The 26,524-nt window shown below is 44.5% G+C and overlaps 1 protein-coding gene across 1 annotated transcript in view; it reads left to right on the plus strand.

Annotated features, from left to right (window-relative positions):
• Positions 1–308: 308 nt before the first annotated feature.
• Positions 309–26,524, plus strand: part of LOC139755761 (acetylcholine receptor subunit beta-like 1) — an 88,821-nt gene continuing 62,605 nt past the window's right edge. The window contains exons 1-5 of the mRNA XM_071674387.1: positions 309–385; positions 4,505–4,607; positions 4,697–4,937; positions 5,993–6,129; positions 18,475–18,519. Of these exons, the coding sequence (XP_071530488.1) occupies positions 309–385; positions 4,505–4,607; positions 4,697–4,937; positions 5,993–6,129; positions 18,475–18,519 (603 nt within the window). The remainder of the gene's footprint in view (positions 386–4,504; positions 4,608–4,696; positions 4,938–5,992; positions 6,130–18,474; positions 18,520–26,524) is intronic.

Below are 26,524 nucleotides of genomic sequence, written 5' to 3' on the forward strand. Positions count from 1 at the left end.
ACGACCTCTCCCCTCCGCCTCATCACCTGGCCGCGTGCCTCCCCCCCCCCCCTCCTCAACCCCGGGGGCGGCACTCCCCTAGACCGTAATGACCCACCCAACCCCCAGCATGGGGAGGGAGGCCTATCGACCCCGGGAAGGGGGGAGGGGTCTGGGCACACAAGCTCCCCCTGCCCCCGTCATACTCACCGACCCGGAAGTTAAAGGGTTGAGGTCTAACTCCCAGCTGACCCCCCCCCCCCCCCCCACACACACACACACCCTGTATCATACGAAACAACAAAAAAGGAAAAACAAACACACATACGATGAGGTTCACTGCCAACAGTGATGCATCTGATGATGGTCGGTACTGTGAAAGCGTCACTGCTATGGATGACGTAGAGTAAGAGTTGTCACAACATCAATGAAGATGATGGATATGATTGCAGTCGTCGCTCGTTAGTGCAGAATATCGATCAAGAGCGACGAAGAGTTTTTGAAGGAATGACGAAAAATATATATATCTGTAAATGAACGGTGAAAAAAGAAAATAAACTGGATGATCAAAAATTCCTCAAACAGATTGTGAAAAAATCCTCAGATTGTGAAAAAAAATCTTCAGGTTGTGAAAAAAAATCATCAGATTGTGAAAATTATTGTGAATAACTATGTATAGGCGAATGTTTATGATTTTTAGTTTCTATTTTTTTGGTCCGTGAATGTGACGCTGTATTATATGTATACTTATTGACCCACTGCACAGGAGTAGATAACTTTAACTTTAAGAACAATTTATATTTATGTCTATCGCGAGATACCCAAGATTTATGAGCTTATTCAAATGATTATGGATAATCTTAGTGTGTTCATTCCAAGGGCATTCAGTAGTGAATGGTTACAAGAAGCTTGTGAATGAAGGAATGAATAAAGTGAATGAATGGTTATCGATAGAATTTCAGGCATGATATTTTTTTTTTCTTTTAATGATTTGAGAATTATGAACCACAATACATATGGTGATTGGGTGGGGGGGGGGGGGCGTTCATATGAATATTCGAGTGAATATTCTTGAATGAAAATTACCCACTGAATAGATATGAATGCAGATGCATAAGTCTTTAATCATTCATCACCTCTAGAGAATACGTCTGTTGGACTGAATATGAATGAGTGACGTCAAGTGAATGTTCAAAAACATTCATGAATGTATATGAACAAATTTATACTACTTCATGATTTTTTTTAGAAAATACATATTTCCTTTATAGTAAACTCAGGACCAATCTTTCGAAAAGCTGTTGCAGGCCATGGCTGAGCTACGGAGGATAAGAACACCTTGATGAACATTGTGTGTGTGTCTGATATTTGCCGGCAGACAGTTGGTCTCGCTAACTGTTCCCTCAAGGCGAGACTGACGACAGGTTAGGTTAGGTTTAGTTAGGCTTGGTTAGGTTAGGTTAGGTTTGGTTAGGTTAGGTTAGGTTTGGTTAGGTTAGGTTAGGTTTGGTTAGGAACGATGTCGACTCCAAAATCTTTCTTATTAACGGATTCCTGAAGTTTGTTTTCCTGGCAGATGGTGATCATATCGAAGTCTTCTTTCGATGTAATCCACCCTTATTAATTCGTACCTAATCGGATTGAACAGTTATTCATGTATCAAACCGATTTCTAAGTCGTTAAGGTCCATCCTCTCGTAAGCTGATGGAATCCTCCACGCTTTTCACTTCCCTTATGACCCTTGTTGTCCCATCTGGAAACATGTTGAGGTGAGGTCCATACCTTCTGGCAAGGCATTTACATAGATCAAGAAGAGTAACGGTCCCAGAACAAAACCCTGTGGCACTCCAGTGATGACCTCAGTCCATTTTGAGCAGCTTCTCTTAACGTGCGTCCTGTGTTCCCTTCCACAATGATAAACTTTCCATTGACAAAGTCTTCCCCTTCTTCCTACCTGATAATCCAGCTTCTTAATCAGCCTCCCGTGTGATACAGTGTGAGTTTCTTTCTCGCTTTCCATATACATACAACACACCCAGCCTTCCCTTTTTGTCTAAGAGAGCTCACACTCTCGTAGAAATCATAGAAGTTTGTTAATGTGACTTGTAATCATGCTGTCTCTCTCTCCTAGGAAATTTCTCTTCAGTAGAAAGTCATCCATTTGCTTTCTGATGATATTTTCCAGGACCTGACAGACCACACTTGTCCGAAAGGCCACTCCACAGATCACTTCGTCTCCCTGGTGTCTTTTCATATGTACAGATGTAACCGTTGCCCATTTCCGTTCCCTTAGCAGTTTGTCTCTCTCCGGCGACTTTTGAAAGGTTATTGCAAGAGGTTTGTCTGATTGAGAATCTCGCGCCTTTCACCGCAGCCCATGTGGTGACAATTCACCAGAATCATGAGCCTCAGTTGGGTTCAATGCCTTTCAAGAATTTCATGAATGTCTTCTCTAGATATCTCAATGCTCCTCCACGTTACACCACAGTGTCACTAAGTGCCTGCAGAGTGAGGCATCTCAGAAACACTCTCCTCGAGTGTAGCATTATCTTCACATTGAGAGTCAGTAATGCCGCCCATCATCATCTTGATCCCATTACCAACTGAACCTAACCTCCCATAAGTCATATATATATATATATATATATATATATATATATATATATATATATATATATATATATATATATATATATATATATATATATATATACACGTCCACGTATACTTGCAACCAATAGGAACAGTAGACACCTTAATGCTGTAATCCCTCGACTCGGGCTGGGCTATAGATACTCCTGGTAGTTTGCTGCTCCCGTTGACAACAATAAACAGACCAAAATGTAAACATTGCCAACGAAGCTTCTCCCAGACCCTACAACATTGTGTCCTCGTCTGTTGTAACGTTATTGAGTTCGGAGGTGATTCTTATCCTACGTCATACGTTATGTGTAAACATTTCATCTATTAACGATTGTTCTACCTCAGTTGCTTGAAAAAGGCATCCAAACTTTGCTTGTTATAGAAAGTTTTATTGTTTTATATATATCATTTCTACATAATCCAGTCATAACTGTTCAATTGCTATTGTCATGGCTTACCGTGCAAAGTTGCTACATGATGTTTATTCAACGCTGCCTAATCCCTGTTATGATTTTTCTCATTATGCAACCTATTATGTACTTCAGTCACTGAGGCCCACAGTCTCTGGATCATTTTTGAACTCTGAATCCACTTTTGCGCCACTGCCCGCACTATGGGTAGACGTCCTCAGTAAATTGTCTGCTTTGACGACAGAAATAAAAAGGAATAAGATTATTATGACATTTTGAGACATCTCATATCTGTCCCGTAAAATTTTCTTCCCTTCCTGTAACATTCTCTTCCCGTCCTGTAATTATTATCTTCCCGTCCTGTAACATTCACTTCCCTTCCTGTGACATTCTCTTCCCGTCCTGTAACATTCACTTCCCGTCCTGTAATATTCTCTCCCCGTCCTGTAATATTCTCTCCCCGTCCTGTAACATTCTCTTCCCATCCTGTAACATTATCTGCCTGTCCTGTAACATTCTCTTTCTATCCTGTAACATTATCTGCCCGTCCTGTAACATTATCTTCCCGTCCTGTAACATTCTCTTCCCGTCCTGTAATTATTATCTTCCCGTCCTGTAACATTATCTTCCCGTCCTGTAACATTATCTGCCCGTCCTAGAACATTCCCTACCAGTCCTGTAACATTTTCTGCCCATCCTGTAACACTGTCTGCCTCTCCTGTAACACCGTCTGCCTCTCCTGTAACACCGTCTGCCTCTCCTGTAACACTGTCTGCCTCTCCTGTAACACCGTCTGCCTCTCCTGTAACACCGTCTGCCTCTCCTGTAACACTGTCTGCCTCTCCTGTAACTTCGAGATATTTCTTAATATATCTTGCTTTCCTTACAAGCTTTTTTCTTTAGTTTGTTTGTTTGTTTGTTTTTTGGCGTCTTTGACCTCCGATCTGGTGTTAGGACGAGCCGTAGGGCTCTGACGTGGGGTCGCCATTCCCTGCCTCATCATGAGGCTCTGGTAAAGTGTCTTGCCACCTCTTGAGGCACGTCCCCCTCGACCCTGCAAGACTCTCAGCGTTCCTCTCGACCGTTCTAAAAATATTCAGTAAACCATCAAAGATGTTATAACTTTCTCTCTTTAACCACCAAATATTCGTCTCTTATATCGTCAGATCCCTGAGCCTCCTTGTCTAGAAACGCGTCCACAAGAAGTGCCTCCATGTTGTCCTCCTCTCCGAGTACCCAGCTGTATCCTAAAGTATATTTCTCCAGCGTTACGTTATATTCTGACGTCCTCTCAAGCACCCTCCGTATCCTGCGGGCGTTTCCTCATATCCTTAAGTGCCTTTCGAATATCCTGCTTTAAACCTCATGTGTTTCTTCCTCATGTCTGTCCAACACTTAAACTTTTCTTAAGTATCCAGCAGTATATCCGGGAGGTGCTCACTGTTTCTTTAAGTACCCCTTCGCGTCCCCAGGTGTCCTGGCGTGACCCCAAAGCACCCCTACGCGTCCCCAAGTGCTCTAACGTATCCCCAGGTGTCCCAACATGTCCCAGTGTGTCCCCAGGTGACTCCAACAGTATGTCCAGGTACTCCACCATGTCCCCAGTTATTTCATTGTGACCTCAGGTATCCTGAAGTGTTTCCAGGTGTCCTCAAACGTCCCAGCATGTCCCCAGACGTCCCAACTTGTGCCCAGACGTCCCAACTTGTGCCCAGACGTCCCAACTTGTGCCCAGACGTCCCAACGTGTCCCCAGGTTCCCCTTCGTTTCTTAAGATATCTGATTGTGACCTCAGGTATCCCGACGTGTCCTCAGGTGTCCTCAAATGTCCCACCATGTCCCCAGATGTCCCAACGTGTCCCCAGGTCCCCCATCGTGTCTTAAGATATCTAATTATGACCTCAGGTATCCCGACGTGTCCCCAGGTGTCCGCATCCTCACGGTTCCTCTCCCTGTACTTCACAGTTCCACAGTGTGTGTTCTGTTCACGTTCCCTGGTGTTGTATGGTGCTCGCCAGCGTCCGTCCTTCACCACACCACACGAGAGAGTCATACAACGTCTCTGGGAAGTCTCCTCGCTGCTCTTACTGTCATGACCTGCCTCACCTTCGTCCACAGTGTCGTAAAGGGACTCGTAACATCTCATGTCCTCCGTCAGGCTGTTCTCCTGTAACTCCCGCACCTCACAGTATACTCAAGCGCTTCATCAGTGTCCTTCAGTACCTGAACTTATCTTTCAGTATGTTTCTAGTAATCCTGTATGTAAATAAATATCCAAGGGCTTCATCCACCACTTAGAAGGACTGATTAAGTGTTCCTCGTATGATCATAAATTCTTGAAAAGGACTATGAATGCCTAACGATGCTTTCAGACGTCTCGGGGTCTTAAATCGTCGCTACAGTATCCGTGAGCACTTCCATGATTCTCTGAAAAGACCTTCAGTAAACCCATGATGTATGTAACTCAGCATTTTATAATGCCATGATCACTGACACCCGAACTAGCGGTGTGATTGCTTCCGTATTTACAAGTATTCACCAGTGTCTGTGGGTTCATTCACTGTATCATACCCTGAAATGTCTCCTCGTGCCTCATCATACCTTGAATTGCTACCAGGAACGTCCAACTACCTCCCAAAAAATAATCCTGCTTTTTTTTTTCTTACAGTGCCCAAATTACCTCTAAGTACCTTAGATGCTATCCTGTCTTAAAATACCTTGTGATTGTTCCCAAATGCCTTTGGGTAGTATCTCATGTCCTGAATCAGCCCAAATGTCCCAAATGACTTATAGAAGTCCATGGGGGACATTCCCTTCCCTCTGAAGTGTCCCCATGTTGCACACTGCCCTGAAAATATATATATTTATGTACTGAATCACTTTACTCATGCCAGTGTTCTGACATGGACCCCACAGTACCTACCTCACCCTGAGACGTGTTTTTCCTCCTCTTCCGACAGGCGTGTGCAGTGAGGATGAGGAGAGACTGGTCAGGGATCTGTTCCGTGGGTACAACAAGCTCATCCGGCCTGTGGAGAACATGACCTACAACGTGGATGTGTCCTTCGGCCTGGCCTTCATCCAGCTCATCAACGTGGTAAGTACAGAGCACATCATCCACGTTGTGTACGTTGTACATATTGTACACGTCATCCACGTTGTACAATACCTGACTGATTTGTAATTATTTTTTCAAGGTTCTTTGTATATATATATATATATATATATATATATATATATATATATATATATATATATATATATATATATATACACCCGAATATCTTAGCCTAAGCAAGGCATACATTTCATCGATCAGCCCTTTGGGAGGATGAACAGCTGGGTTAATCGTGGACAAACTGTCGCGATCAGGATTCGAACCAATGCGTCGCTGTCACCATCTCTAACCTTTACACCACGGAGGTTCTAAAGGTTTTATCTATCCACCATGACAGTAGGGGTAGTACCTCAGGGCCACCCTGACGACGTATGTGGCCAGTGATTATATATACATATATACGTATATATACATGTGTGTGTGTGTGTGTGTGTGTGTGTGTTTGTGTGTGTAACTGGTACTTTCTAACATAAAGATGATATATATTATGTCCGTATATATATATATATATATATATATATATATATATATATATATATATATATATATATATATATATATATATATATACCGACTCCCGAGGATGGATTTTGAGGAGGTCAGACGTTAAGAATGATAAAGGTGAGCGAAGCTAAAGGTTCTCTCTCTCACCCAGCGCTCCCCTCACTCGCCTCACCTCACCTCAGCTCGCCCCACCTCGCCTCGCCTCACCTCACCTCACCTCAGCTCGCCTCACCTCACCTCAGCTCGCCCCACCTCACCTCACCTCAGCTCAGCTCGCCTCGCCTCGCCTCACCTCAGCTCAGTTCGCCTCACCTCGCCTCACCTCACCTCAGCTCAGCTCGCCTCACCTCGCCTCACCTCACCTCAGCTCGCCTCACCTCGCCTCACCTCACCTCAGCTCGCCCCACCTCACCTCACCTCAGCTCAGCTCACCTCGCCTCACCTCACCTCAGCTCGCCCCACCTCACCTCACCTCAGCTCAGCTCGCCTCGCCTCGCCTCACCTCAGCTCGCCCCACCTCACCTCACCTCAGCTCAGCTCGCCTCGCCTCACCTCAGCTCGCCCCACCTCGCCTCGCCTCGCCTCGCCTCGCCTCGCCTCGCCTCTGTGTTCATACTGATGATGCCAACCTCGACCGGAACAACGTCCGTATACCATATACCAGGGTCTCCTCAGCTCGGCTTGGTCCGGATAACAGGGTCTCTCCTCAGCTCTGCTTGGTCCATATACCAGGGTCTCCTCACCTCGGCTTTGTCCATATACCAGGGTCTCCTCAGCTCGGTTTGGTCCGTATACCAGGGTCTCCTCAGCTCGGCTTGGTCCGTATAACAGGGTCTCTCCTCAGCTCTGCTTGGTCCGTATGCAACTGTTCGTATGCAACAGATGTTTATCTAAGGAAGGTTTTCTTACATAATGCTTCATATAAATCAAACGACGATTTGGTTCTCACTGATTCGGTTCTTAGAAGTAGAAAAAAAATGAATAAAAGCTAATTCATAAAACAGATCACAATACACTAGCGAGACATCACTAACCCCCCTCTACCCCCTTCCCAGTCTCTCATACTATCCCCAAAACCTTCACATTCCCCCCCCCCCCACAAAAAAAGACAACCCCCCCCCTTCCAAACGGAAAAAAAAAGACAATATATTGGCAAACACAGAGGCACCACTCCCGCTGGGGACGTGCAAGTTCGTGGCTTCCATCACCTTTAAGTGCAGCACAGACACAGGCTAGCGTGCAACATAGGAAGGTCACAGCTTGCACCATAGACACAGGGTAACGTGCAACACAGGAAGGTCACAGCTTGCACCATAGACACAGTCTAGCGTGCAACATAGGAAGATCAGAGCTTGCACCATAGACACACGGTAACGTGCAACATAGGAAGGTCACAGCTTGCACCACAGACAGAAGGTAGCGTGCAACATAGAAAGGTCACAGTTTGCGCGATAGACACAGGCTAGCGTGCAACATAGGAAGGTCACAACTTGACCTAGTGGCAGGGGATGTCGTGCAACATTGTCAAGGATAACCTACAATACAGACAAGGAATACGATGCAACACAGCCATAGAACTATGCACAACATATGAAAGGCAACACAGACGAAGGGGGAATTGAAGAACGCAACACAAGGGAGTATATACAATACATCCAGGGTGGGGTGGGCGGGGATGCTACATGCAAAATGGGTCATGAGGGAACACACAACATATGCAAGAGACTTCATCTAACATAGCAAAGGAACATCGTATAACAGAGTATGAGAACAGCCTATGTTAGAGACTTGGACGAGAGAGAAACACAAGAAAGTGATATGATATAATGTAGAAGTGTAGGTAAAATGAAATACTGTCAATGAATAATGTGCAAGGCAAAAAAAAAAAAAAATATGGCGCAGAATAGAGAGAAATGTTTATACACACACAGGCAAACAAATACATACGAACAGGTAATTACACAAAAACATATGTAGCCACAAGAACAACATAGACATACTTACGACCATCAAAGCACCACACAAGCAGATACCCATAGAGGACTTGTTTCTCAGTACAAGAATGGGCTTGCTAGCTCGATGCTCTGTTCTCTCTATTGTGTCTTTTTCAAGCGAGGTGACAATAACTGAACACAGGACTCAAGGATGGGAGGCACCAGGGAACTATAAAGAGTCATGATAATTTCCCTAGATTTCGAAAGCTCTTCTTATAAATCCAAGAATTTTGTTCTCTTCTTTTCCTGTCTTTATGCTATGCTTACTTAGCCTTAGGTCACCAGAGATTATCCATCCCAAGTCTTTTCCCATTGGAGCTCAGAAAATGTCATTCTGTTGCTCTCCATCTCATTTTGACTACCTGTTTATAAGACTTTTCACTTTCGATATCAAAACCAATTGACCATATATGATTCCAATTCATGAATTTTATGACAGTTTAAAGCTGCGGACGTTCAAGTTTATTCGTAAATTATTTCTCGGCTTACTATCATCTGCGAATTCAGATCTTACATTGCCGCCCAGTAATCAATATCATTGTTACACGTGCATGAGAAAGAAAATCGGTCCCAAGACTGATCCCTGTGGCACACCACTTTAAACATTTTACCTAATGACGATCAGTCACTATTCTTTGTTTATGGCCAGTCAACCAATTTCTTATCCACAGAAGTACAACACCCCATCTATACCATGGGACTTAACTTTTGGAAGTCATCTCTGATGTGGAACCATATGGAATGCTTTTTGAGAATCTGAATAGATATCACTTGCTTTACATTTCATCATACATGTTGATTGCATCATGCAAGAAATTATGTGGATGTGTCAACGTGAGCGATATCATGGAAAACCATGTCGAGAAACGCTTATCAAGTGGCTGTCCTGTACATGAATTACAGTCTTTTCCCAAACAATGGTTTCCATAAGCTTTCCAACAACAGACGTCGTTAAGCTGATTGGACGGTGATTTTGGGGAATGGCTGACTACATTTTTCTTATTTGATATCGTCGTCATATTGACAACATTAAGTTCCTCTGGAACTTTTCCGTGCAAGTGACTTGCTGAGAAGAGCAGTGAGGGACTTGGCAACCTCATTCTTCGTCTCTTTCATTGTCCTTGTATAGAATTGATCTGGGCTCCTTGTTTTTTCTATATTCCGTTTGTTGCACCAAGTATATCATCACTTTTTATGCCAGTATGTTGCAGGACGTTTCCCTCTCTTAACGCGGGAATAGGATTAGGAACATGAGTTCTGTCTTTGATCTTGTTTGTAAATGAAAAAGAAAAAATCTTAAGATTTTGCCATGGCCTCGTGGTCTTGAATTAAGTCACCGTTTTCCGCAATTAATGGACCAGCCGACTAGGTAATGCCTCTCTTGCTTTTAACATAACTATAAAATTCACTAAAGGATTCTTTTGCTATTTTCAGCAATATCCGCTTCATTCTGACGTTTGCAGTGACGTATGTCACTTGATTTCTCTTGCAAGTTTGCATATTTTCTCTTGTTCGTTATTGATCTATTCGAATGTCTGTTATGCTACCTTCTAAGACAGAAGACTCTTCTTTGATTCATCGTTCCACAATCCGGATTTGTCTCAGAAAGGGACCCTCTGCTACACATTGGCACATCTGTTTCCTCCACTGCTTTGAAAGTTTTACTAAAGATCATCCAATCTACGTCCACGTCGTTTTCTATGAGTATTCCACTCCAGTTTTGCATGTCAAGAGCAATCGCGAGATCGTTAGAATCTTCAAGTCTAAGAGCCTTGTATTTTTTCGCGACTTTCTTGTTGACCAGCACTATATGCAGTGTTGCTATTTACTTCAAAAGGAATCTGTCCGTTAACCAGTTATTCCAAAAATTTCTCCAACTTCAACATTATAAATGATATCCTCGTTTGTAGGTAGAACTATAGATATCTGATGAGTTCTCATCGTGAGTAAGTTCCTCAGCAAATTGTATCAAGACACTGTCAAGTACATTTAAGTTGAGTCCCGACCTTGAGTTTCAGGTAAAGGATTCTCCTCTACTTAGACACCAGTGTCTTTACATCTGCTTCTATAATCGACAACATACCGTGTTTAAAAGGTTGTACAGGAGAAACTATTTTCAAGAGATGGGGCCTCACGAGTGTGTGAAACTCACTCCCATAAAGTACTGATAGATAATTGTACGTACATATGAAGGCAGAAACACATATGTGTGCACACCTACGTACAAAATCATAGACACTTACGCACACATGCATACACAAGCTTATATACATACATACTCAAAACCCACACATACGCTGCTGAAAAAACACATATAAGGCCTTGCATACACCTACAACTATACAACACAACCATATGTAAAGTATAAGGACAAAAACAACTATGCATACACAAACACACATCCATACACACTGGAGTGTGTATATGTGGGCATGCGCATACGAGTACTGACATGGCATGTATACAAGGTTAAGAGACTGGGCAACACGAGTGTAAAACTTCCTTCACATTACACACAAATAGTAACCACAGAAAGTATTGTCATAACTACAATGACCACAGACATACAGACAATCACAAACACATACTTGAGACATACACAAATACAAATGTACAGAAACACACACAAATCCGTCAGTATAGAAGCACCTTAAGCCATAGTTACAACCAGCTAGCCAGATATGGCAACAACCAACTAGCTAGAATGGCAACAACCAACTAGCCACACATGGCAACAACCATCTAGCCACACATGGCAACAACCAACTAGCCAAACATGGCACGAGAAACCAGACAGATATAAAGAGAGGAGATATCGCTGGACTGCTATGCTCCCTCCTCCAGATCTGTGTGGGGTTGGAGGGCAGAAGTGTTTCCCCACATACAAGACGGTCGTAACGAGACGCCTCCAGAAGCTGAGGGTTGGGAGGAGGGGGGTAAGGTGGGTGGTGGGGGAAGACCCTCCGACAATAGCACTACCTCTAAGGTATTAGGGTGTGTATATTGCAACGCTGTTGCCTACCTACCGAGGAAGCAGATGCCGGGGGAGGGGGTTAAGACAGGAACCTCCCTGACGAGGAACTAGATGCAAGGAGGACGCCAGAACCACCCTGATGAGGAACTAGGTGTCAGGAAGGAGGGGGGGGGGGGAGTCAGTGACCTCCATAATAAGGAACTAGGTGTCAGGAGGGGGAGGGCAGAAACCTCCCTGATGAGGAACTAGACGCCAGGAAGGGATCAGTGCACGAGAGGAATAATTACCTGGTTTTGAGCATGTGTGGCTGGGTAATTATTCATTCGTTATTACCTGTTTGCTCTGTATGGAGAGGGAGTTCTACACTCGTGGGGAACCCATCTGTAAAACTTTCTCTACTCTCATAAAACTATTTAAACATCTGTAGACTGAATGCCTGCTCCCCTCTCACCACCTCATCCATAGACAGATTAAACAGCCATGGTGACATCACACATCCCTTCCGCAGACCAGCTGGAACCACTTACCCTCCTCTCTACCTACTCGCACACATTATCTACTCTCTGGATAAAAACACCTGACTGACATTCACAAACTGTCTCATAAATCAGTTTGAACCATCCATCCATCACTTTTATCCTGGAAAAAATATTTCTTATCTTCTTTTTTCAAATAACTGTTTGTTCACTTTTATGATGCGTATCCTCTGCATCGGTTTCATTGTTCAGAATGACACAGATAAGTTTGGTGAACTGAACATCCTGGAGGCGAATGGGACGAAGACAGACAGTAGTGGGATGATATTGAACGAAGGCGAGATCATGTGTAAAACTATGGTCTCGTTTGTTGTTGATGGTGAAGTAGTTGTAGATAGTCCAGCTCTGGAGGTTAAGGTTATTGTGAAGGGTTGTGTAGTTTTGGGAGCTGCTGTCAACATTTTTAGTAATGGTAGAGTTGTCAACATGATCCTATCGACCAGGTTCATATCCAGTAAAGGCATCTATTTTTCAAAAGGACGAGGAAGTACCAATGCTCCACCTTCGTGTCCTGTGGGACGCCCCAAGGGAGGGACTGAAAGGTGGCCATGGAACGTTCGAAAGGCAACACTCGCTTTGAGTCTGCAAGGCATACAGTCCAGTACTGAGGGCTTAGTAATGACTGTCTTTTAGATGACTCGGTCGAAAACTCTGGTGCAGTCATTATAGACGAGAGCCACAGATGTCTTAACGTCTTATATAAATTCTGGTAGATAAGGAACAGCCGGCCAGGCAGTGGGTGGCAGAGGTATTTGTAGATCACCAAACTGCCGATCGAGAGTCTATGGAAGTAGAGGTGTGTGTGTGTGAGTCCCGTCGAAGACCTCACTTTCACAGGTAAGCTGGGGATTCGAGTGGTGTCGGTGAGTCGTAATACAGAGATGAGTTATTGCTGGGTTGTCGGAGGCTGTGATCGCGTGGCATATGAGATCATCCACTGGGAGATTTGGACTGATGGAGGGAGGCTTTGGTGATGGAGCAGGGGAAGCTGGGTTAGCTCAGGGAAAGAAGAAAAAAGGAACTCGCTTGGACAATCTCATGGGTCGGTCTGTGGATGTAGACGAGGAGCAATTCATCTTGACGAGGGGGGAAGGGGGGGTAATGGGGGGGGGTGTAGGAGAACTGTCTGGCTACATCAGATTCTTGTAGTGACTCAGGGGGGGGGGGGATGCCAGAGCTGGAGGCAGGGCCGGGGGTACACAGATGGTGCCAAGAAGGGAGAGCCTCTCACGGATGGTAGCGAAGTGTTTCTTCACTGGGGAAGGAGAGAGAGAGAGAGAGAGAGAGAGAGAGAGAGAGAGAGAGAGAGAGAGAGAGAGAGAGAGTGTGTGTGTGTCTGATTTCTTTTTTCTTAACGGCATGGACATGATTCAGGCTTTTTTTGTGTGGTATTGAGAATCCTTCGTACCACGTATTTCGAGATTTTACATTCCTTTACAAGGAGGAGCGACTTATAAGGGGAACAATGCCACCTTAGGCCTCCGTAGCTGTAATGATGTCATCATACCATTCACACTCTGCGCCCGCAGGACACCGAGTCAGCCACTGTCCACGATCACGTTCTGCTGGATCGATAACTGACCTGTGTAGAACCAGTCCTAGACTTCGGGTTGCTCATCAGGGTCTGCAGAGATCCATAAAACCAATGCACGAAGGTTATGACCAAATGGGTGGTAAGGGACGTGTGGAGTGGTACCGATGAGGTTGAATATCTTGACCGTCTGTGTGTGTGTGTGTGTGTGTGTGTGTGTGTGTGTGTGTGTGTGTGGAGGAGAGTCGACAACTTGTGGTGATCGTAAATTTCCCTGTCTCTGTGGTGTCGATTACATTAGAATCCCACTTACATTCACACACAACGCTCTCTGAGGCGCGTAGGTTAACCTGACTCCGAGGTAATCTGAGGGACTATATGCCATTAGGGGGGGGGGATTAGGAACCTCCCTGACGAGGATCCGGACACCAATAGAGAGGAAGGAAGGAGACGATACACTACAGGTCTGGCGAGGGGTGGATGACGATGGGCCAGCCCCGTGTGATCACCACGGTGCCGCCACGCCCCCAGTATGGTTCAGAGATGTAGATGAAATGGTCACGGTTCACTTCGGGCTCATCACACACGACGCCCTTGCTGGCCTCGCTGGTGCGTAGACGATGGAGTGGGCCATACTGTACATCCAACGAATGACCTACTGCCACGTCTCTGTGAAGGGTCTGGACATCTGACTTGATCCTATCCTGTGGGGACGAAGGATTCCCTAAAATGCCTTCTCTCCTTTTTAAAGACGGTGGGGTTTTTATCCCTAAAATGCCTTCTCCCCTTTTTTAAAGATGGTGAGGATTTTATCTGCAATATTTGATATTCCAGAAGATAAGGATCTTAAGCAATTAGAATAACTTCATCTAGCAAAACACAATATCATGTAAATTATTTAAAAGGCCGTAGGGCACCGCTTAGGCCTTTAAAATCTTCTCGCTCCTTGGGCATTTAAATGATACTGTCTGTACCTAGTGGTTCTCAGAAAGAGTGATCTTATCTTTAAATCGACTCGCTTTTAATGCTACTTTCATTACCACTTTTCTAAGTTCGCCTGTCTAACGTACGTGTGATAATTGTCTGTTCTCGTCACCTAAACCTCACCTTGCGACGGTCGCAAGGTGAGGGGAGGGGGGAGGCTCCGAGTTGGGGGATGGAGGTGGGGGGGGGGGGGAACTTGTCCCTCTAACAAGGTTGTCTCTGGGTTACCGAGTCTTGTCGTTATTTCCACGTATCGATGGTTAGAGTTGAGTGACGAGCCATGTTTTCCTGTCACATTTGCCTCTCCCAGTCCTACCATCTGTCGTCTGCCATCATCCGTAACTTTTCCTTTCCTTGGCTTAATAGTCGAATGATTTGGTTCTTAAATTGTTAATTTGTTCTTTATATACATTTGTTAAATAGTTCTGAGGTGTTGTACTGACATATCACCCGTGATGCTTTCATACCTCACCCCTTCCTTGCTTCCTTCATCTCTTGGATGTAGTTATTTCTGGTCCTTTTGCATCTGCCTAAATCAAAACAACTCCCGAGTTTCCCATATCCCCTCCAAAATGCCTGGGTGTGTGTTTCCTGCTTTATTATAACATCTTTTTAAAGCATTTCTTTTATCATTCCCTCTTTACACCTCACTGTTGGCACATAATTCTCCACACCCTGGCTGTTGATCACATAGGATCTGAATATATCTCTTCCTTATATTGTGGGATTCGATATCCCGGTCTTGTCTGCTTGAAACAGGTGTTTAAGGCTTGGTAAATTACTTTTGTACCTCCCACTATTTTGGGACGATTTTCGTATCTTTAATCACTTATCCTTTAACTGTGTGATCCACCTTATATACTAGACGATCACTTTTCCCAAGTGGGGGATTGAGTAGGCAGGGACTCTAAACGTCAAGTACCTTCGTGTAAACTCATTCCAGAGTTGATGGTCCAACTACCCCTCGTACCTCAGCATCCTGGGGCAAGAGATGGTCCCTCCCTCCCCCTGTAAGCATTTTAGGAATCTGAGGCTCATGGGTTCTCACCCCAGCCTCGATTAAAGCTACCTCAGTGTGTATAGCTCTAGATGAAGTCGCTTTGTAGTGAAGGCGGGCTTGACCAACACCTGTAGGGCGGGCGTCTCCTCCCGCCTCGTGGACGATCCGAATTTCGCTTTTCTTTGATAGTCTTCGCGAAGAAAGAAGTTGATCTGGTTCTTCATGTCTTCACTGAGGGTCGTATAACTTGGGGTTACTAAAGACATTTCATCTCTCACTATCGTCGAATGTATTGACGCAAGCGTTCAAATGTTTCGCTATTAATCTGTTTGGAATTCTATGATTTCACTCACCAGGATGGTTCTCTCTCTCTCTCTCTCTCTCTCTCTCTCTCTCTCTCTCTCTCTCTCTCTCTCTCTCTCCTGAATTCCCCACTTCCTTCCTTGTTCCTCTTCTTCCTTTTTTACTTTTATATATATCTTAGAGCCTTTCAAATTTCTGTCTGTCAACCCGCCATAGAATTTCCTTACAATATTTTTTCTTCCCTAATTTGAATATCAGCATCAGATGCACGTCCCTCATCCCTCCTGTACGGCGTATCTCCGCTTTGTCCTTCTTGTATATTCCGTATCTTACTTGAGGCCGAAAGGTTCCCGTATGTCCACGATTTTCTCCTGTGTTCCGTCCCTTCTAGATTTGTTGGCGCCCCAACGATATTAAAAAGAACCGTAATAGATCCACAACTTTCCAGGCTTATGTCACTGCCCTTGAATTCTCTTTATTGTCAATATGCTTATAAATGAAACCGATTTCTTTTATCCTTTTTTTTTATCCCCGTAATATTTGATATTCTCTCCGAAAATTCTATAATCTTCAGTCTTCAGGTATAGTCTTGGGGGTTTCGTAACTAACCTCGAATATCACCTTCGTTTCCTGGTAGTTCTCTACCTTCCCTCATCTTCAATGATGATTACATGTTCCTTGTTTCTCCTTTGTCTTGTATTCTTTATCTTGTCTTCTTCTCCTTTATCTTTAAGATAATTTCGCTGCAATCCTGAGATTAGTTCATTCATTCCTGTCCCTCCAGCCCCTTATGTATCCTGCATCACTAATCTACCAGTATGTAGGTAGAATCGATGCCTGGTCGACCACCTTCGCTAGGTTTACTCAACAGACATCCACCTCATCCGTGTCTCAACCTATCCGTATCTTGATGTTAATTTTACTCTCAAGGTTCTCTCTTATTCTCTGTAAAGGGCTTACATTTCTCTTTTTTACTCCTCCTCCTCCTCTCTCCTTCTTCCTCTTCTTCTTCCACTCACACCGACTGACTACCTGTAAACGCTCGTAATCTTCCAATTGTACCCGGTTATGTCACAGTGTTGACACAGCCTCGAGAGGTGTACACCATTAAACTCTGGAGACGTCTGACATCAAACGTCGTTTCAGTTCGTGTTCGTGTCTTAACCGCTTCACAATATACATAAAAAGAGAAATATATTTCCTCCTCATCCCACGCTACGCTCCCTCATCATTATCCTCCTCATCTGCGTCTTACACTCACTGCTCATGAACATCGACAACCAGATACTTACTCATGAGAGCGCGAATCAGTCGAAGTGTTGTTCTGCAGGACGTACGCAGAGGCAAAACAGAATTTCCTGGCGTCAGCTGGATCAACAACTCATTCCTTAGCCTAGGAAATATTAACACCGAAACCGCATTAAAGACGACAGTGTAGCAGTGCTACAAACATCAATGTAGGACAATGATCGTATTAGATCTATAGTGAAAATTAATTCCGGGAGTAGTAGAATGTTTCATTGATAAAAGAAGTCATAAGAGAAATTTTAGATAAAAAAACGAGTTTTTTTTTTTCTATCATCTTGGCTTCTGGAGAGGGCAAAAGTTAGCCAATTACCAGCACTTGGATTTTGAAATGAAACTTTAAATTACTAAGGCACCTGTTGAGCCTTTCTCCTTTGCATTTTTCTCCCCCTTTTTTAGATATTTTTTTTCCAGAGAATCAGCGTGAAGATGTTCCACAGACTTTTATAAAGTGATGAAGGCACGAGCTTGCCTGTGTCTTACAGCCGAAGCTGAAATGCCATATACTCCCAGGAGAAACAAGTTTTCTTCTTGGCAGAAAAAAAGAATTATGTTAATTCTAGATCAAATATTTCTGCAACACACTAGGATAAATCCAACACAGGTGTAGTTCTACTGGAAGAGCCTCGCGTTCATATTTTGAACTCATGTAGAAGTTAAACGTAAATCTAAGACCACATTAGGTTAGAACTCTTTTCTCTCTCTCTCTCTCTCTCTCTCTCTCTCTCTCTCTCTCTCTCTCTCTCTAGATCAATTTTCAGTCCAGTCTCTGTTCTTCTAAGACGTGATATAGACTTTATTGACAGAGTTTACCTCAGGTAATATTATTTCACTATGTATGCAAATCAGTTCATAGTCACTTTTTCTTACTCTGTTTTTGACTTATTCTATCATATTTTTTTCCTCCTTTTGACCTTTATTATTATATCTTATTTCTTTTGAACTTTAATATTTTCTAACTTTTTCTCCTAAACTTTATTTCTTTCTATTTTTTCTCTTACCTTTTTTTCTGAATTTTTCCTCCTTACTTTTATTTATTTTCTAATCTTTTCTCCTTATAACCTTTATTTTTCCTGATTCTTTCTTCTTTTGATTTTCAAATTTCCCAGTTGTTTATATCTAGATATGCTGTTCGCTCACGTACGTGGCCCTCCTTTAGGACGCTCACACTAATATCCTCTAATTCCTTTCAGAATGAGAAGAACCAGATCATGAAGTCCAACGTCTGGCTGAGATTGGTGAGTACTGGGGCATGTGTTGTTCTCTCTCTCTCTCTCTCTCTCTCTCTCTCTCTCTCTCTCTCTCTCTCTCTCTCTCTCTCTCTCTCTCTCTCTCTCTCTCTTTCTCTCATTCATTCATTGATGTATGTATGCATTTGTATGCGCGTGATTTACATTTTTGCATGCATACACGTATGTAATGTAATATATATATATATATATATATATATATATATATATATATATATATATATATATATATATATATTTCATTCTTTTTATTATATTTAGTCGCTGTCTTCCGCGTTACCGAGGTAGCGCAAGGAAACAGACGAAAGAATGGCCCAACCCTCCCACATACACATGCATATACATAAACGCCCACACTCGCACATATACATACATACCTATACATTTCAACGTATGCATAAATATGCATACGCAGACATATATATATGTACAAATGTACATATTAATACTTGCTGCCTTCATCCATTTTCGTCGCCATGCCATATATATCCAATCTGAAAGGAATATATATATATATAGATTGGGGAAGAGCAGTGCGGTTTCAGAAGTGGTAGAGGATGTGTGGATCAGGTGTTTGCTTTGAAGAATGTATGTGAGAAATACTTAGAAAAGCAAATGGATTTGTATGTAGCATTTATGGATCTGGAGAAGGCATATGATAGAGTTGATAGAGATGCTCTGTGGAAGGTATTAAGAATATATGGTGTGGGAGGCAAGTTGTTAGAAGCAGTGAAAAGTTTTTATCGAGGATGTAAGGCATGTGTACGTGTAGGAAGAGAGGAAAGTGATTGGTTCTCAGTGAATGTAGGTTTGCGGCAGGGGTGTGTGATGTCTCCATGGTTGTTTAATTTGTTTATGGATGGGGTTGTTAGGGAGGTAAATGCAAGAGTTTTGGAAAGAGGGGCAAGTATGAAGTCTGTTGGGGATGAGAGAGCTTGGGAAGTGAGTCAGTTGTTGTTCGCTGATGATACAGCGCTGGTGGCTGATTCATGTGAGAAACTGCAGAAGCTGGTGACTGAGTTTGGTAAAGTGTGTGGAAGAAGAAAGTTAAGAGTAAATGTGAATAAGAGCAAGGTTATTAGGTACAGTAGGGTTGAGGGTCAAGTCAATTGGGAGGTGAGTTTGAATGGAGAAAAACTGGAGGAAGTGAAGTGTTTTAGATATCTGGGAGTGGATCTGTCAGCGGATGGAACCATGGAAGCGGAAGTGGATCATAGGGTGGGGGAGGGGGCGAAAATTTTGGGAGCCTTGAAAAATGTGTGGAAGTCGAGAACATTATCTCGGAAAGCAAAAATGGGTATGTTTGAAGGAATAGTGGTTCCAACAATGTTGTATGGTTGCGAGGCGTGGGCTATGGATAGAGTTGTGCGCAGGAGGATGGATGTGCTGGAAATGAGATGTTTGAGGACAATGTGTGGTGTGAGGTGGTTTGATCGAGTAAGTAACGTAAGGGTAAGAGAGATGTGTGGAAATAAAAAGAGCGTGGTTGAGAGAGCAGAAGAGGGTGTTTTGAAATGGTTTGGGCACATGGAGAGAATGAGTGAGGAAAGATTGACCAAGAGGATATATGTGTCGGAGGTGGAGGGAACGAGGAGAAGAGGGAGACCAAATTGGAGGTGGAAAGATGGAGTGAAAAAGATTTTGTGTGATCGGGGCCTGAACATGCAGGAGGGTGAAAGGAGGGCAAGGAATAGAGTGAATTGGAGCGATGTGGTATACAGGGTTTGACGTGCTGTCAGTGGATTGAATCAAGGCATGTGAAGCGTCTGGGGTAAACCATGGAAAGCTGTGTAGGTATGTATATTTGCGTGTGTGGACGTGTGTATGTACATGTGTATGGGGGGGGGGGGGGTTGGGCCATTTCTTTCGTCTGTTTCCTTGCGCTACCTCGCAAACGCGGGAGACAGCGACAAAGTATAAAAAAAAAAAAAAAAAAAAAAAAAAAAAAAAAAAAATATATATAGAGTCTGTCTACATAATCTTGTAACTATCCAGACTTCTTTAACTATAAGTAAGCCAGAGAATATTTTTTCTACATCACTCTGTGTTTGCACTAGATCTGAGGCCGAGATAGATCCAGTGTAGAGAAAGAAATGAATTTGCTCTTTTCTTTATCATGTTAATTGAATTCATTACTGATGATGATAAATATAATGATGATAATGATGATAATAATATTGATAATACTGGCATGATAATTGTACCGATGATAATAGTCGTGATGACAATGATATAATGATAATAATAACAGTAAGTCAGTTCGTATTTATCCTACTGACCCCCTGGTAAGGGAGGGTGTACTTACAAGGACGTAGGTCAACTGACGCTGGTGGGCGTATGTCGACAGTGGGTCTCGTGTCTCGTAGGGGGCACAGTGTGCCCCAGGGGCAGCCCAAGGCTGGACCAAGGTGCTCCACTTGACGTGAACACAATTAGATGTTTATCTCAAACTTCTCAAAGGAAAGATGATGACGGATGAGCAGGGATGACAGATCCATCGATCTAATTAGGTCAAAAACGTGTTTCAAATGGGGTGTCTTGACGTGGAACCACAGAGGCGAATGTATATATCGCTTCCATAGGGATAGTGAGCGATAGTGTTTCGTCCAGTTTTGTTTGTGAGGGAGACATTTGCTCGGAAAGTTGACCGCCAACTAAGGTAATCGACAGTGTCATTCCGTAGTCGCTGATGTGCGCACGTAATTCCTGGCTGACCTCCTTCCTCGTTTCCCTTTAGAGTTGAGGGGGTTGCTCTGGCGGCGTGTTAGCAGATGCAGTTTGGGCATCTAGGGAAGGAGAGGCAGGTGACTGACTGGTTGACTTATAAGGTTGATTGAATGAGAGTCACAAGTCACAATCCCTTGACAATGAGAGTTGATAAGAAAGGCCTGTGAGTAGCGGATAGCTGTCAGCTCTCGATGGGTGTGTGTAGGGCTGCTCAAGTCTGCGAGACGATGGAGGGGACGATTTAAGGAACCGATCTCTGTGGGCTGCCGAAGCAACAACCAGATGATCCACCAGGCTGTTGCGGCCCCGTCGGTGTAGACTCGCGTAACCACGTGATAAACATCTTGCAGCATCCGTATGCTCTCCACCAGGAGCTGCGCGGGAAGATCTGAGGATACAGGAGGGTAGATAACGATAAGACATGCCTGTAGCCAAGGATGAAGGAAGTGAGATTACCTCTCGCTCGCCTTCCCCTTGTCTGATCGTAGTAATGTCGTATGTGTGTGCTGTGGACTTCCGTGTGTTGGGGGTCGGCCTGTGTGGAGTGGCCGTACTCGTATGAGCAACAGCTGGAACTTCCAGGCAGCTGCGCTGGGTGGCAGAGGGAATGACGCTCCCCCACCAACCCCCTCATTCCCCCCCCCCCCCCCCCCCCCCAACATATGTCTCTAGGGATTCGAACACAGGAGGAGAGGACTCTACTTTTCCTAGTTAAAGAGGCCACAGTCCAGGGCTGAGGTGTGGAATGACTGAAATTAGTTCTTGTGGTGGAGCGGGGTCCTCTGCCAGGATCCAGATGTCGTCCGTGTGGCAAACTCTCTCTCTCTCTCTCTCTCTCTCTCTCTCTCTCTCTCTCTCTCTCTCTCTCTCTCTCTCTCTCTCTCTCTCTCTCTTCTTCAAGTAGGGTGACCAAAGATGAACATAGTGTCCAAGATGAGAAACCTGCTAGTGAAATGTAATGAGCGAGGATGAACTCCTGTCGCCTCTGAACTCCTTCGTAAGCATGCCTGTAATTGCCTTTCGGTCATCAGGGATTATGAAAACCTAAGCCTTTTCCTCAGTTACCCTTTGCAACTCCACGGAATTCATAATGTAGTTTTCTTTTTTTTTTTTTATTTACATTCGATATGTAAGTCCACTCCCATAGATCCTCAGAAGGGATTCTTCCAACTTACAGTCGATACCCGTATGTTAAGATCTCCCAGTATCATCGAATCGTGTTCAGTGCAAATTTCTTCCCACTGGTCATCAGTTCTACCGTCTACTTATGTGTCTGTGTGAGGACCCTGTATGCTAATCACACTTCATAAATTTTACGAAGCATATCTTTAACGTGCACGAAGATAGAGTCGATGACATCAACTGCTATTTTTTTTTCTTCCGCATAGGAATTAGATTAGCTTTAACTAAGTGCAAGACACCACGGCCCACTTTGCTTCTCTGTCACCGTTAGATAAAGTGCAACCTGGAATTGCGTATTATGGAAGAAACTCTTTATCGTAACATCTATACAAGTTGCCAAAATACCAATGGTGTCATAAAGTTCCTAATGCGATTATCTTACCTTGAACATTTGTTTTGTATAATGTGTACGTATACATGAAAAATGAAATCTGATGAATGTCGGAGATGAGACACAGATTATTATTTTCCTTTGCGATTTATAAAGTGTTTCTTGACTCCATGGTCTGGGTCTGGACCAGGTGCTGAGATCATAGTGGTATGTCTTCGCTACGGAGTGGGGAATCTCTTATCCCCTTACTCGTGATCAGCAGCCTCACCCTGCCAGCAAGCGGCCTCTGCTGTCGCGTAGTAGGAGTAAGAGTAGCAGCAGCAGTAGTAGTAGTAGTCATAGCAGCAATAGTAGTAGTAGTAGTAGTAGTAGTAGTAGTAGTTGGTGTACCATTCGGAATATCAACACAAGCCCCCCACACCATAGGTAAACCGAACATACCTACTGGGCGTCTGTGACGACGAAAACGAACGGAGTTATGCAATTTGCTGCTTATTAATGATACTCAACTTTCCAAGTCTGGCCCTCCCTCCCTCCCTCCCGCCCTCGTAGCCCCGTAGCGCACAATGACAACACCGTGTGAACAATGTGAACAATATAATGATTTTATACATTAGTCTGTAAAACTTATCTTTGCTAAGCTTCCCATTGTCACCCCCCCAACAAGCCAATGATAGAGTATTGTCCTTATTTAAAAAAATTCGCAACAATGCACATTAAAAGGGGGCGCTGAAAAAAAAGAAAAATGACGAGTTATAAATTACAATTGAAAACACTCTGGCCATTTGTTTCAATAAAAGCATAGAAAAGATGGCATTCTATATTCTTTTTTTTTTTTTTTAACTCCAAAATTTGATGAAACAGAGAAAGAAATTATTGAAAAAAAAAAGAAGAGAACCACAGTTGCATTTTAGATTTTGAGAAGAAGAAAAAAAAAAATAGCTCCGTTTTGATAAGGCAGTGTTGGCAGACCTAGTGTGGGCGGACGCTAAGCGTAAAACACTGGATGAAAGAATAATACGAGCTGACAGGCGTGAAGCAGGCGGAGCAGATTGTAGAGGAGAGGAGAGAAAAGCTGGGTGAGGGTGAGGGAGGGTGGGCAGCCAGGGGAAACAAAAGCTGCGGCAAAGCCTGGGCAGACAGAGCCTATAGCTGTGGTAAACCTGGACAGCCACGTAGCATTGGCGGGTCGTGGACCGTGTAGGGATCAAGGGACGGGATGGGTTCCCCACCCACCCTCACCCTATCCCAACACACCACTGCCAGAGCTTTGTGTGTGTGTGTCCGTAGTGTGTGTGTGTGTGTGTGTGTGTGTGTGTGTGGGGGCGGGGGGGGGAGAGAGAAAGGTAGGGGTGCGTGTCTGTATGTCTTTTGGTTTTGTGTGTGAAGGTGTATGTATATGTACACGTGAGAGAGAGAGAGAGAGAGAGAGAGAGAGAGAGAGAGAGAGAGAGAGAGAGAGAGAGAGAGAGAGACGGGGTGCAACATAAGTGTATAAAACTCTCTCCCTCTCCCCGGAACACAACAATGGTGGAGATTTACACCTTTGTCGCTCCACCTCTTAACCTTGTATATATGTACTTTACCCACATATACAAACACACACACACACACACACACACACACACACACACACACACACACACAGCGGGGTACCCATTTTATTAACCAACCTTTAAGGAAGGATGAACAGCTGCTTGGACTGTGGGCCGCCATCCGCGACCAGGATTCGAACCGATGCGACTTTGTGTGTGTATGCATTTATGAGCGTCCACGTGTATGAGTTCATGCTTTGTGTGTTCACGTGTATGAGTTCATGCTTTGTGAGTGTTCTTCATCGCGTTTCTTTCATCATTTCACACCTATACTTATCTTTAGAATCTATAAACAGGTAAAAGCTGAGCTTTCTATAATAAAGCAATAGTGTTGCTATCCATATATCTGTCTGTGTAACGGGAATTTAAAAGTCTGATAATTCCGAAATGGCAAATCGGGTTGGGTTTAAACTTGGTATAAATGTTGGGTAGGTAGATCAAGAGCAAAGATTAAATACTTTTTTTCGTCATGCTGTTCTTCAAAAGAAAAGGAGAATAAGAACGTTTTCATTCTGGTCATATAATGAAGCGAGTGTGTGTGTGGACTATACCCGGAAGAGGCCACCAGGGTCAGAAGCTCCACAGGCCATCAGGGTCAGAGGCCGCACAGGTCACAGGGTCAGAGGCCACAGAGGTCACAGGGTCAGAGGCCACAGAGGTCACAGGGTCAGAGGCCGCACAGGTCACAGGGTCAGAGGCCGCACAGGTCACAGAGTCAGAGGCCGCACAGGTCACAGGGTCAGAGGCCGCACAGGTCACAGGGTCAGAGGCCGCACAGGTCACAGGGTCAGAGGCCGCACAGGTCACAGGGTCAGAGGCTGCACAGGTCACAGGCTCAGAGGCCACAGAGGTCACAGGGTCAGAGGCTGCACAGGTCACAGGGTCAGAGGCTGGACAGGTCACAAGGTCAGAGGCCACAGAGGTCACAGGGTCAGAGGCTGCACAGGCCAGCAGGGTCAGAACGACCACACAGGACCCCATTAGCTTTTGCTCTGGGGGTGAGGGGAGGGTCATGCTGGTGTTGGTGGGTGGAGGGGGGGGGTCCGTCCGCGCCGTGGCTTGGGGGGGGGAGTGTAGGGGGGTCATATAATGGAGGAAGTGTTTGTGTGGATGACGTCCGCCTTCCCCCCTCCCCCTCCTCCATTTCCCGGAACCGCTCAGCATAATCGAAGCTTCGAAGCTCAGCTTAGATCCGTCCGAACAAGCTGGGCATGTACAGAGAAGAAGCTTTAACATGGGATACGAGTTATGACGGTATTAATAACTCATCTTCAGTAAGGTCAGGTCATGATCACACCTCACCTTCACTCAGGTGGTGCTGGGGTCATGACCACGACTCACCTTCAGTCAGGTGGTGCTGGGGTCATGACCACGACTCACCTTCAGTCAGGTGGTGCTGGGGTCATGACCACGACTCACCTTCAGTCAGGTGGTGCTGGGGTCATGACCACGGCTCACCTTCAGTCAGGTGGTGCTGGGGTCATGACCACGACTCACCTTCAGTCAGGTGGTGCTGGGGTCATGATCACACCTCATCTTCAGTCAGGTGGTGCTGGGGTCATGATCACACCTCATCTTCAGTCAGGTGGTGCTGGGGTCATGACCACGACTCACCTTCAGTCAGGTGGTGCTGGGGTCATGATCACGACTCACCTTCAGTAAGGAGACATCTAGAAACACCACATAGGGCGTCAGTACCGTCGATGCTTTACGTGTGATGATAGACAGGTAGATAAATAGATCGATGAATAGATAGATAGATAGATAGATAGATAGATATATTTCATACATAGACGTAGTACAGTTCAGTTCTCAGTAGGACCTAATGTAGCCTGGCACTGCAGCAAGGTACCGTACCTGGCACTGAAGCAAGGTACCACCTGGCACTGCAGCAAGGTACCGTACCCCACCACCTGGCACTGCAGCAAGGTACCGTTCACAGGTGGTTACGTCTGCAGGTGGTTGTGCATTCGGGCCCGGGTACAGTGACCAGGTGTTCTTCGGACATGCTCTATCTTGTTCTTCAGTTCTTCTGTTATGCCGTGTCCCTCCGTGCGTGCGCCTCTCTCTCTCTCTCTCTCTCTCTCTCTCTCTCTCTCTCTCTCTCTCTCTCTCTCTCTCAACGCAGAGATGAAGTTCACAGCAGAAGAAAAGCAGC

The sequence above is a fragment of the Panulirus ornatus genome, chromosome 20, assembly GCF_036320965.1.
Source record: "Panulirus ornatus isolate Po-2019 chromosome 20, ASM3632096v1, whole genome shotgun sequence".
Lineage (NCBI taxonomy): Eukaryota > Metazoa > Arthropoda > Malacostraca > Decapoda > Palinuridae > Panulirus > Panulirus ornatus.